The sequence below is a fragment of the Lonchura striata genome, chromosome 2, assembly GCF_050655825.1.
Source record: "Lonchura striata isolate lonStrDom1 chromosome 2, ASM5065582v1, whole genome shotgun sequence".
Classification (NCBI taxonomy): Eukaryota; Metazoa; Chordata; class Aves; order Passeriformes; family Estrildidae; genus Lonchura; species Lonchura striata.
Window position 1 is genome coordinate 82,616,294 of NC_140704.1, and position 12,882 is coordinate 82,629,175.

At 40.9% G+C, this 12,882-nt stretch overlaps 1 protein-coding gene across 4 annotated transcripts in view; it reads left to right on the forward strand.

The window, feature by feature from the left end:
* Nucleotides 1-12,882, forward strand: part of LOC110479411 (unconventional myosin-X) — a 77,185-nt gene that overhangs the window by 34,058 nt on the left and 30,245 nt on the right. For 2 of the 4 annotated variants that reach the window (XM_085571668.1, XM_085571669.1), the window contains 6 exons: nt 5,243-5,367; nt 5,501-5,615; nt 8,758-8,864; nt 9,810-10,019; nt 10,319-10,433; nt 10,790-11,692. In XM_085571668.1, the coding sequence (XP_085427794.1) occupies nt 5,243-5,367; nt 5,501-5,615; nt 8,758-8,864; nt 9,810-10,019; nt 10,319-10,433; nt 10,790-11,692 (1,575 nt within the window). The remainder of the gene's footprint in view (nt 1-5,242; nt 5,368-5,500; nt 5,616-8,757; nt 8,865-9,809; nt 10,020-10,318; nt 10,434-10,789; nt 11,693-12,882) is intronic. The other 2 variants (XM_021546725.4, XM_085571670.1) reach the window with 1 other exon arrangement.

Below are 12,882 nucleotides of genomic sequence, written 5' to 3' on the forward strand. Positions count from 1 at the left end.
GGTCTGCTCGCTGTATCTCAAAAGAAGATACTTAGAAGCTATCACAACGACCAGACTCAGACTACATCTGGAGAGTCACGCCTGCAAGGAGAAGGGGGGGGATAAAAGGAAGGTTGGGACAGAACATTTTTGCGCGCCGTTGGTGGAGCAGGAGACTCCCCGGCCGCCCAGCGCTGTGCTTTGCCTGCCTTACTCGCTTGCTATTTTAAATAAAATTGCTTTATTGGATTAAGACACTTCAAATTGCCGTGTCACAATTTATAACAGAGGGTTTCTTCCTTGGAAATAGGCGTTTAAGTGAGTGGGGTCAGATGCTCCAGGTCCTTGGGCAGGACATGCACAGGTTTTAATGCTCCTTACTTTATGTGCTGAAAGCACATAAATTCTGAGGTTTTCATCAAAGCTGATGATGTAAATGACTGAAGAAATGATGGCCAGAAAAGCAGAGGGTGAAATGATTTGTTGGAGGTAGGGGGATGACACACACAGCTGTGCAGCTGCAGTCTCCAGGTTTGACAGGCCTTATCCCTGCCTGTCCTGGTGTCCTAGAGCATTTTCCTATTGCAGGTGAGGGCATTTGCCTTTCATTTCTTTCAGATTACTGGCTTCAATCTTTGACACCAGTAAAGGCTGCCAAGCAGTACATTCGGATAAGAATCACTGAACGTAATTTGGTTTAAAAAAGGCAAGCCATAGGCATGCAGAATTCTTCATATCAGTTCAGCTAGATTATAAATATTAGAAATTAAATTAGTCACATTTTTCAAATTTGTCTGTGAGGAAAGCTTGGCATTTGTTTTGACTCATGGAGCTGCTGACTGAAATCAGGAGACCCTGACGACCATTTCAGAAACATCTAGCTTAGTAAGTCTTGCTATTTCTGACAAAATATACATATTTGTATGTGAAAACTAGTTCCAAAATTGCTATAAAGCAGAGAAAGACTGACCTCTTCTTAATTTCTGGGGTTTTCTCCAGAGTAAAACTGCCAGGATTTCATTTTAGGAGGGAAAGAGCAGATTTAAAGAAAGTAAGACATTGAAAAAAAAAAAAAAAAAAGGTTACTAATGTTTAAATTTAGAAAATTAGTTTTTTACATCTTATTTGTTTCATCTTTTCTTTCTCTGCATGTATCTTCCATGGAAGATTTTTCTAAGCTGGAAAATCAACATTTTAAAGACGCAGTAGCAAAGCTGACATAGTTCTGTTTAAGTTCTTACAGAGAAATCCAGAAAAAAGGGAGTGGGATTTTTTCCTTCTCTCCTCTCACCCCTATCCCTCTTGCCAGTCTCTTTGTTAACTCCCTCCTGCCTACCTAAAATCTGTGAGGGTGCTGTAATTTGTCATTATTGTGCCTGTACTCTGGTGAGGCAGCCAGAAGTTCAGGGAGGAAGGATTTCTACAGTGTGAAGTCAGGTATCCTCCGTGTTTCAGCAGATGATTGATTCCTGTGCAAATGATGCACAGAATGAAAAAATGTTGTGTTCTCTGTGTTATTCAGACCTTGGGGTCTTCACTGAAGGTACTATCCAAGGAAGGGGGAAGAAAAAGAAAAGTTTTTTCATTAAGCTCAGTCAAACTGTAATCTGAAGAACTATTTTATTATTAAAATTATGCATAGATGTTAAATGTCGTTCCTAATGGCTGCTTCTAATTGTGATTTCAGGCAGAAGCTTTGCCCTTTGGGAGACTCACTGTAGATCAGAGCAAGCATTTACCAGCTTAAGGAACCACAGTCTCACCAGTTGAGACTCCAGGTCATGCTAAAGTCTTGGCTTTGGTGCTGTCTGGGGCAAATTCGGTGGAGACTTTTGGATACAGGAAATAATAAATTACAAGTTATGTCTGCAACACAAAAAAAAAAAAAAAAAAAAACAAAACAAACAAAACAAAAAAAAACCAACAACACCCTTATCATGTGGAACAGACCTAGCTTGTAGTTATTAATTTCACATTGATATTGCTTAGTCCCTTAACATGACTTGACTGATGTGATTCTAGCTGTTGTCCAGTGATTTTTGTGTTCTGGAGTGGTTCAGCACTGTCATTCCATTATAAAAGTGAAATATCTATTGAAAATTTAGTTGGTTGCATCTCAGAGACAATTTTGAAAACTTTCTGTTGCTTTCTCTTTTGTAAATTTGATCTTACTTTGCAGGAGTCTTAGTTTTAAGAATGACTTCAAATTTTTACTATAAATATGTACTGTTTTAAAATCAGTTATGGTTCTGTTGTCTATCTGAAGTTTTCCTAGAGAATACAATTGCTTCTCTAGTGTTCATTTGTGAGCCCAGTCAAGCTTTAACAGCAATACTGGTAGAAATTCAGCAGACCCCAGAGCTGAGTCCTGTCCTGTATTACTTTGGTATCAATCAGAAGGTTAGCTTGCTTACCACAGAAGTCCAAAGGAGCACCAGTAAAGAGGGAAAGGTGATCACCAGCTGCACAGGTAACCCTTTGCATGGAGATTTGATACTATTGCAAGTTGAACTCATTGCTGCACCAAGCAGTGTTCAAATGGCGATGGTTGTCACTCTGTCTGAGAAGTGTCTGCAATACAGCAGTGGGATATGTGCAGTTCCTGCACTCTAGTTCAATAAAGGCACATGCAATTGATTTCTTTAATTGTGAAGAGTTCTGCTAGAAGTTTTGCTTAAGGTTATCCCCTGCTACGGGGGTGGGGAATCTTTTTAGTATTTCATATTGAAAAGCATAAGAGATAAGTCCAGCATATCTCTTATCACCAGCCCTCTTTTTTCTCAAAGCAGCCATACTTGTTGCAGGTATAATTCCAATTATATGCCAGGAGGATTGGACTCTTCAATTTAATGTCTCATGTGTCTGTGAGTTATTAAAAATAGCGAGTAATGTAAAGTGATGGAGTAGGCATTTAAAGTGGTTGATTAAAGTTGCAATAGTCTCCATGTTACCCTGTGTTGATAGTATGCTAACATCTCTTGCAATGTTTAATGCTTTTTTTAAAAACTGCAGGTGTTTTTGAAGTTAGGTATCTGTGCGACATTTCCACCTTCTGGTGATAGAGCAGGGCTTTTTCAAACTTGTGTAGTTGTAGGGAAAATGTTACCAAAATGTTTCTTCTTCCTTTGTGACTGAAGATTTTTTAAAACAGTAACATGAGCTTTCAAGCCAGGTGTGGTGTCTGACTTTTGTCAAGTGCCTGGAGGTGGCAATAAAAGGGTTAGGTGATACATCAGCCATCTGTCTCTCAAAGCAGGAGCTGCTCCCTTGCCTAGTGAGAGACATCTGTTATGTTACCAGCATTTCCAGCATTTTGCCTGGCTGTGGTGTATCCCCACCCCCATCCATGCATCTTCCTCCCCACCTCAGCACACCGAAAATACTGTTGTGTTTGCAAGTCTTGAGAAAAATATCACCTTTTGAGCCAGCAAGTTTGGGGGGGGGGGGGGGGTGGAGAGAGGGTAAAAGGACTAGAAGTAGTTTTAATGTTAAAGGAAAAAAAAGAGCTGAGTCTGCTTGTGGAAGCATCAGCCTTGAGTTACACAAGGTGAAAAGTGAAAGCTTTTCCTTACAATTTCTGGGTGTACATCTGTGCCCATTCCCTGCCTTTCCCATCTGGCATCATCAGCCACCTGCACAGCAAGAGGCAGGCATGGACATGCAAAAGGCAGCTGTGCCAGGCTCGTTCCCTGACACTGGGATGCCGTACAGTGGGCACATACAGGAGACCCTGCTAGCAATACCAGCCATGACAGTATCGATACCCTCATTGGAAGCATTCATGCTGCATGTTCACTGAAATACAGAGATTTTATTCACCATGGCAAAATCCAGATGAAACATATTTTTGAGGAAGATGGGTTTGTTCCCATCTTTCATTGAGAATTTTTCTCCCTCTGGTGTCGCCACCAGCACACAGCATTTTGTTTCATGAATAAAGGCACTGATGGAAAAGGTTATACTGGATAGTTAAAATGAACTTTTGAGACTGCTTTCCTGAAGGTACATTTCATAAAAAGTTAAAATTTCAGAGTGTAATTTATTTTTTTAAGTTGAATTTATTTGTCACATTAAAATTTGCTTGCTAAATTGAACAAAAGGCATGATAAAAGCCAGTTAATAAATACCAAGACAGTCCTCTGGTTGATGGTTTCCCAGGGCTTAATCTTGCTGTCACTTTTGTCAGCTGAAGAACTTCAGATCTTTATGTGAACCATTGACTGTATCTGTGAGACCTCACCTCCTGAATTTGCAAAATACTGAACACTGTGCTCCAGCTCTGCAAGTGGCTGTGGAGAAGGGTCAGCTGATGGGTTAAAGTGGATGATGGTAATTCGTGCTGATGAATTAAATGGCGTGTTTACTGTGATGGCATTTCCACATGGGGGTTGCCTGTGTTTTGCCAGGCAGCAATTAGCACTGTCTTGAGCAGCTTTGCGGGGCTCTGTCTGGGTTACCTCAAACCATGGTGAAAACACAGGTGACTCAGATGGGATGAGAGTGTTCCTGGGGCTCCCAGTGGCAGAACCATACTGACCAGTATTCGCAGGATTGCATAACTGAATGGATATAGGGTTTTCTGTCTTCTGAGTGGAAAACTGCTGACAGAACTGCAGGAAAACCAAAGGAAAATTACTTCAGATGAGCAGGGTTCAGACACCCATTTACACAAGAGAGTATTTCTACTGTTCAGAATAGCAATAAATAGAAACTCTTTTAAATACAGCTTATTTAATATTTGAGATACCACTGGCAAACTTTCCTTCCTATCCATAGCAGATAATTGTCAGTACACCAAAATTTAAATATTTTCTGTACTTCTGATTTTGTTTTTTATTAAATCCATATGGCTTGTATTTGTGTATCTTCAACATTTGTAATCCTCTACAGGGACTTTAAATTGCTGTATAAGCAAAATAATCAAGCTTATAGCTGTTGACCTGTTAACTGCCTATGCTTCTTTCTGTTGTTTCTGCCTGCACAGCAATAGCCTACAAATACCCGTGAAATGGAAAGAGACAGTTGATGAGATTAAATGGCTGTAAATGCCCTTTCTATGGAAATTATATTCTGTAATTACCCCATGATTTCCATTATGTAGATATTTTTATATGCTCAGGACTGCTAATATCCTTAAAGACATTATGTAGCCAGTTATTAGGCTTTGTGAGTTTCAGATTCATACAATTTTCCCTTCTTTATTTCCCCTGACATCTCTTAACCATTGCTATTAAAACTGTTGTTTTGAACCTGCTTGTTTCAGATGCCAGACCAGTTTGATCAGACAGTGGTGCTTAACCAGCTGCGCTATTCTGGGATGTTGGAGACAGTCAGGATTCGGAGGGCTGGGTTCCCGGTCCGGAGGCCCTTTCAAGACTTTTATAAAAGGTAAACACACTGACATGTGGACTTCAAGTGTAAGTCAATATTCCCATGTTGAGGAATAAAAGTAAAAAGAATCATATGGCAAAAATATAACTTAATCACTTAAATGAAGCAATAAAAACTTTTTGGTTGCCAGGTATAAAGTCCTCATGAGAAACTTAAATCTCCCTGAAGATTTAAATGAGAAATGTGCCGTCCTACTTCATCTGTATGACAACACAAGCACTGAATGGCAGCTTGGAAAAAATAAGGTAAAATAAGCTGACTGTGCATATTATGGTGCTGCTGCATATACAAAACCAAGGGGACAGGGTTTAGACTGCACAGCTGCAGAGATGTAGTTCTAATGGTAATTACTTCTGGCCTTTAAAGAAGCTGTGCATGCCTGTTGGTGCTCTTGAAACTCTTAAAGCAATAATTGATGGTTGTGCTGAGGAATTTGCCGTCTAAGGCACTTAGAAACTGACTGGTGATTCCAGTCACAGAGAAAGAGTCCACCTGAATTTTCTGTCACTGCTCACAAATGACCTCACAAGCTCTGGTGAGGATCAGAACTTAAAATGTGGAATTTGGATTTTTGATTTTTAGAAGTATGGAACATGTGGAGAAACACTTTCATTCTGCAGGGAGCTCTATTCATACTAGTAAACTGACCTAACCAATACCAATTCAGTGGCAGAAATCAGGGGGAAGAACTTTAGCCAGTCTTCACATGGCAGAATTGAGCTCCAAGTGTGTTTGCCATCCAAGTCTGAGAGTCTTTTCCAGAGGTACATTAGACCTTGATATGTTTTACCAGACAACCTGACCATTGCCCATTTATTTTTCTTTAAAGAAAAAGAAATTAAATTGTTTTAGAATAAATTAAACAATGAAATTTTAATTTGAGAAATAAAACAATCCATGTGTTTTTACATGCTCATTTTGCAACTTGGATTGTAGACAACAGCTTGACTTGTGCTCCTGGATTTCAGCAAATTATATTAAAGCATTGCAGACTCAGGAGAATATTCCCTATTTCAGGATTTGAGATCTAAATATTAAAAACTTTTAAAAAACACTTTTTAGTGACATAAGGTAGCAAATATATTTTGTAAAATCTGATTTATTTCTGTAGGAAATGCTCTTCCCCCTCTTCTCTGCACAGTTGGATGGTTTGGAAAGGTTTCCTCTCTTCCTCTGTATGCTTAAGATTGTATGCTTAAGGACTCTTAGACTTGCACTGAGAAAGTTGTTTTAATCATCTTACAGTTGCTGTAAGAAAGAAGAAAGAGTCTGAAATATTCTGATAGCAATTAATGTAATCTTCCATCCCATTTTTGTAGCCAATGGCTCTCAAATAGCACAGTGGTAGCATTGGGCTGCAGAGCCAGGCTGTGCATCCCATTCTCTTTCAGATGTTGCATATTAACAGTATTTATGCATGGACCCTGGAGAATGCTTTGACATCTTAGGGAAACATGTTTATCAGAAATTGGTTTTTATCAACTGCTCATAAGGACCTTGGCAGGAGCCAGAGCTCTGTTGTAACTTCCCTTACTGTGGCCTGGGCTCATCCTCCCCCAGGAACTGCCTGCCCATTTCTAAGACTGCATAAACAGGAGAAGAGCACATAAGAACACTGTTTTCAGACTGAACATGGGATGAGGCACTGTCCTGCCCCTATATTATTTTAGAGGGATAATAATGACATTGCAATGATTTAGCTTCAGTGTGATTTTTTTTTTCCTTGTCTTTTATATCTCAAGCTGCAATGCACCTGGTCAGGAAAAGGCATTAGTCTGGGGTTAACATCTGCTTGTCATCCATTTTTGTTCCAGAAATAGCCAAATGCTTTTCTGAAGAGTTTTGTTGTGTTTTTGAAAGCCTGTGTGTAGAGCAAAGAAAGATTGCCTATTGAGTGAAAGAAAAGGCTTTTTCCATGAGGGAAAGCTTCATATAGAAAGAGCTGACCAGTGCAGCTCTGACACTGGGACATTGGGACTTCAAGACTTTCTGTGGAACTTTTTCTGTTCTTGTTTCTTGGGTAACTTGTGCTAGAAAGTCCCTTCCTAGCTTTGTTCAAAACTCACAACTATGCATCTCCTCAAGAGTGCTGCTTTGGCTTTGATGATGGGCTTTTTTTCATGTAATCACAGAGGGAAAACCAGCTTATTTTTCATGTGAACACCCCCAAAAGTCCATTGGGTTTGTTGTTTCAGGTTGTTTTTTTTTTTTGGGGGGGGAGCGGGGGGGATGTTGTGGGGGAGTATGAGATTTTTTTGCTTGGATTTTTAGGGGTGTTTTTACATCAAGAGTAAACACCCACCACTTCAAAGATGCATTCCTCCTTTTAGATGTCTTTGCAGCCCTCCTCCCATAGCAGAGCCCACCCTGTCCATGAGCTTTCCTCATCCCCACACTGTGTTGTGCAGCCTGGCTCTCATCCCGCATTATCAAAGGGTCATGAACCTGGCTATTTCCAGCTGCCCATGTGTGAGGCAGCAGCATGCCAGGCTGTTGTCACCCATAGCTGATACCAGCATACCTGGCCTTTAAAAAATAAAAGTTGAGAAGAGCTGGAAAAAGCGCTGACAGCAGATAGCTCACCACTATGTGAGTGTGTGGTAAAGAGCAGATGTTAAGGCAGGTGGAAGAGGGAAGCTGCCTCCCCCATGCCCCTGCTTGATTGGAGAAGCAGTTTTACTCATTTAAGGAGAAACAGGCTGTGTTAGCTCAGTTTGTGTCAATGCCATGTGTTAAAGCTCCTCTGAGAGGCACTAGGCAGTGCAGGTGAATGGTCCAGGTTAGTGCTTGGAAGAGAGCCTAGGAAGCATTCTGTCTGTGGGAGGGCGGCTGGCTCTGCTGGGGTGTCTGGCCCTTGCAGCTCTCTCCATGTAATGTCAGGAAAACATAGTCGAGTCCACATGAACACAAAGGCACTCTCATTTCTGCCTACTTCTGCAGTTCTGTAGTAATGTCTTTGGAAGCAGCAAGCCTTGTAAGGGGTTGTGGGGCTTGATGTGCCTGTGAAAAAAGTAAATTATCAGGGTGGTATTTCTGCCCCTCTGATTAGAAAGTTCATGCTAAGCCCTGCAACTTCTTTGGCTTGTGTTACTCTGGTGGGAAAGACTGTTTAATGAAGCCAGTAATTATGTTACATTTGGAAAAACCCTGCTACTAATTAAAACTACAGTAGAGTAATCTGACCCTTCCCATTGAAATCCAAAGTTACAGGATCGTCTGTAGCTGCTTTCTTTTAAGAGGACTTCCTTTTTTTTTTCTTTTTTCTTCTGAGAAAATATTACATTTTTCTCTGAATTCAAAGCTGAGGCTTGCTGCTTAGACTGATCTGGCTCTCCCTTAAATATGACACTCACCAAAATTTCTTAAGTCAGAAGTTTTCTTATGTAGGTGTTTCTCCGGGAGTCGTTAGAACACAAGTTGGAGAAGCAGAGAGAAGTGGAAGTCACCAAGGCAGCAATGATCATCCATGCACACATCTTAGGTTATGCAGCCCGGTAAGTGACTACATGAGAATATTAATAGTAAGGATTTGAAATAAATAGGTGAGTTGTCAAGAAGTTAAATCTTTCTGACACTGTTCTCAACTTTTGTAGGGGCCAGGCATTCAAATTCTGTAAGTGGCTTTTGAAAATTGCAGCTGAAAATACTCTTGAATAATGCAAAGTTTGAATTGTTTTAATGTAATGAATAGGACAATACAGAAATTTGGAAAGCAGCCAGTATCTATCTGATTGTATCATGTCATGCCATGGTAGGAACTCTAGTTGGATGGCACTTAGTGGGGCTGCCCCAAGTCACCAGCTGAGATCCTGATTTATCTTTGCTTCTTCATGGTAAGAAAACAGAAGAAAATAAAACTAATCCATTTGGTTCTTGGAGATGAAGAGTGTACGTTACGATTAATGTTTGACTTGATTACCTGGCTTCGTGCATTATGTGTTAAGTGGAGTTGTTCATCGCATCTGTTTATTTCTATGCTTTTTCTGTAAGTCAGTTGAGGATAGTTTAAGGAAGCTTGTTTGCATAATAAGGTAATTTCATGTGTTTATTAGTCCTGTTCTTATATTCTGACCAGTATGTTACTTAAAAACAATAGCCCTTTTTTAATGCCAGCTATCCTGCTATGCATGGGCTTTCTTTTCAGAGATGTGGGATGACTGTATATGTTCTTTTTCTGCCTGTGTGCATACACACAGAGCTGTCTTTTTAGCAGCTCCTTGGCAGGGGCATAAGAACATGTAAGACGTGCATTTCTGTAATGAAGACACACTCGGTGCTGTCAAGAGATGAGAGAATCTTGCTTCTCAAAGGGAGAAGAATGTGAACAGTGGGGGAGCTATCACAGAGCTAGAACTATCATGGGCTCACTATTGCAGGTCACCGTGGCAAGATCCCTCACAACTGTTTCATTACAAATTTGCTTTTTTTTCTCCCCACAGAAAGCAGTATAGAAAGGTTCTCTACTATGTGGTTGTGATACAGAAGAACTACAGGGCATTCAGTGGTAGGAAGAAGTTCCTGTGCCTGAAGAAAGCAGCCACTGTCCTTCAGAAGCAGCGGCGAGGCCAGCTTGCTCGGCGTCTTTACAGGGAGCGACTGGAGGAGAAGCGGAGACAAGAGGAGGAAAGAAGAAAAGAGGAGGAAGAAAGGTGCAGTCTCTGGCTCACATCACTCTCCTGCCTGTGCCGTATTAGGTGTTGGTCTGAAAGCCTTTATTTCAGTCTATTCTTGAGCAAGTGATTGTGAAAACCTTTGCTACTTTTGCTAAAAGACCTATATAGCTATCATTGTGGTTTTGTAGTCACAGACATATTCCTTCTGATCTTATTTTTGGCTGTCTTTTCCAGGTGGCAGATGATCTCTGTAAGCTGAGCTATTGCCATAGCAAAGGAATGCAATGAGCTTATGTTGAACTTGATTGACTGACTTTTTCTTCACTCACTTTTAGGGAAAGACAAAGGCAAGAAGCAGAACGTCTTGCCCAGCAGGTGAATTACATTCTTAATGCTTTCAGCCACCCTGTTTATTTGAGTATCTCAACCCAGCAATTAAAAATAGAAAAGGTACCTGTAGCATTAAAACTAAACTAATTACAGGAGCTGTCAGATAAAGCCAAAGGAAAGTCAATATAGTTTGCATGGAAATTTCTTTCACCTAATGCTTCATTTAATTTCTGGCAAAGACTGAATTTTCTGCACATACTTGGACTTCCTCTGCTCAGCTATCTCTGAGCAAATGTAATCACGCTTTAGTTTGTTTCTTTTTCTTTCCTTGTCATTTCTTGCTGATATGAAGATAGAGCTCCTTTTAAATGAATGAGCATGGTGGAGCATAGAGCTTTAGAAATAAATTTTTAAAAAGAAGCTTGCATTTAGGGGTCGAACTTGATTTTATTTTGTTTAATTTTATTTTTATGCAGGCTGAAGAAGAGAGAAAGAAGCAGGAACTGGCTGCCATTCAGAAAGCTCAGAAGGAGGCAGAACTGAAGCAGGAAGTGGAGAAGCAGAAAGAAAGCAGGCAGGTGGAAGAAATCCTGCGTCTGGAAAAAGAAATCGAAGACCTGCAGCGTGTGAAGAAGCAGCAGGAGCTGTCCTTGACAGAGGCTTCATTACAGAGGCTGCAGCAGCGTAGAGATGAGGAGCTCCAGCGGCTTGAGGATGAAGCATGTCGAGCAGCCCAGGAATTCCTGGAATCTCTGAACTTTGATGAGATTGATGAATGTGTCCGAAACATTGACAGGTCTCTCTCTGTGGGCAGTGGATATCCTGCTGAGCTGGCTGAAGAGACTGGAAATGCCTGCAGTGAAAAGCCCAATTTTAACTTCAGCCAGCCATATCCTGAGGAGGAGGTAGATGAGGGCTTTGAAGCTGATGATGATGCATTTAAGGATTCACCCAACCTGAGTGAGCATGGCCATTCTGATCAAAGGACCAGTGGCATCAGAACAAGTGATGATTCCTCAGAAGAGGATCCTTACATGAATGATACCATGGTGCCAACAATTCCTGCTGCCAGCGACGCCATGGTCATACCTCCTGCCCATGACACAGTGAGTCTCCACAACTCTTCAAGTGGCGAATCCATGTACTGCATGCCAGAAAATGTATCCTGCAGACCCCCAGATTCTGTGGAGCTTATTTCTCCCGATGGAGACTATGATTACGACCAGGACGATTACGAAGATGGTGCTATCACTTCTGGCAGCAGTGTGACCTTCTCTAACTCGCACAGTAGCCAGTGGTCACCAGACTACCGGTGTTCTGTGGGGACGTACAATAGCTCTGGAGCATACCAGTTCAGCTCAGAGGGAGCTCAGTCTTCTGTAAGTAGCAATGTTTATATTATCTAATAATTGATTGGTGCTTTCTGAGTTGTTTTTTTTTTCCCACTGTGCAGCTGTAGATTCACTGTAGCTGTTCTTAGAAAACATTGTGTAGCTTGATTTGCTCTGAGCACCTGTGGAAATAGTGGTCTATTGCCATTTAGATGCCACTGGAGTTGAGTGCATTAGAGTCAGAGGCTGCTCAGATGCTGTTTGCAGTCCTGAGCTTTTGCACAGATATGGTTTTAACTGCTTTAATTCAGCTCTCTGTGTTACTTGGTGGGGAGCTCAGTGCACAGCGAAGTTCTCTGTGCATGTGTTTGGAACTGGGGTACAAGGTAGCATGTTGGAGAATTAATTTCAGGAAAATTAAATTTAGTTATGTGTGCAAGTTGCAAGAGTATTGAAGAATAAGATGCTTGCAGAAGTTCCTGACTTGCCAGGTATATTTTGATATTGTTTGGAGAGTAAAGTTCATGAAATTGAAAATGTTTAAATTGCTGAGGCAGACACACATTCTGCAGAGAAATTTTTTCAGTGCTGTTTACTGAGTATACTGTGTGGTTTCCTTCTGCAAATAAGTTTGAAAGAATATGATGCTGTTTACTGAGTATACTGTGTGGTTTCCTTCTGCAAATAAGTTTGAAAGAATATGATTTCCTCTACCACTCACCCAGTGTTTCTGTGAGACAGTCTGGTTGGGAAAGTGAAAGAGCATTTCAGGAACACTGACTTGTTTAGTAGGAAAACTTTAATGATACAATATCTACTACATTTGAGGCAGTGATAAGTAGTCTAAGAGCCATTGTGGGTGTTGGGATAAGCTGACAAATTCTTGCCTGAGAAAAAAACACTTTTGTTGTCTCTGTTGAGGATGCCTTCCTGCTGCATGACTCTGGTCAGATTCAAAACAGAAATTCTGACTCTCTGGGGTGAGGGAAAGCTAGTAGCACAGTTTATGCGAGATTTCCTTTTCAATACATTTTTAATCTGCTTCCCATAGCACTTCAGTGATGGGGCAAGTAGCACAGGACAGCTTACCCTGACCATACTCTTGCAAAGGGATAACTTTCCTGAGCATTTACAAAGCTTTTACACAAATTTGTTGTGTAATCAAACAGTTCAAGCTGAAACTTACTTCAGTGTACTCCTTCCTTTGTTAGCTGGGTGAAAACCAATCAGGAACCTTC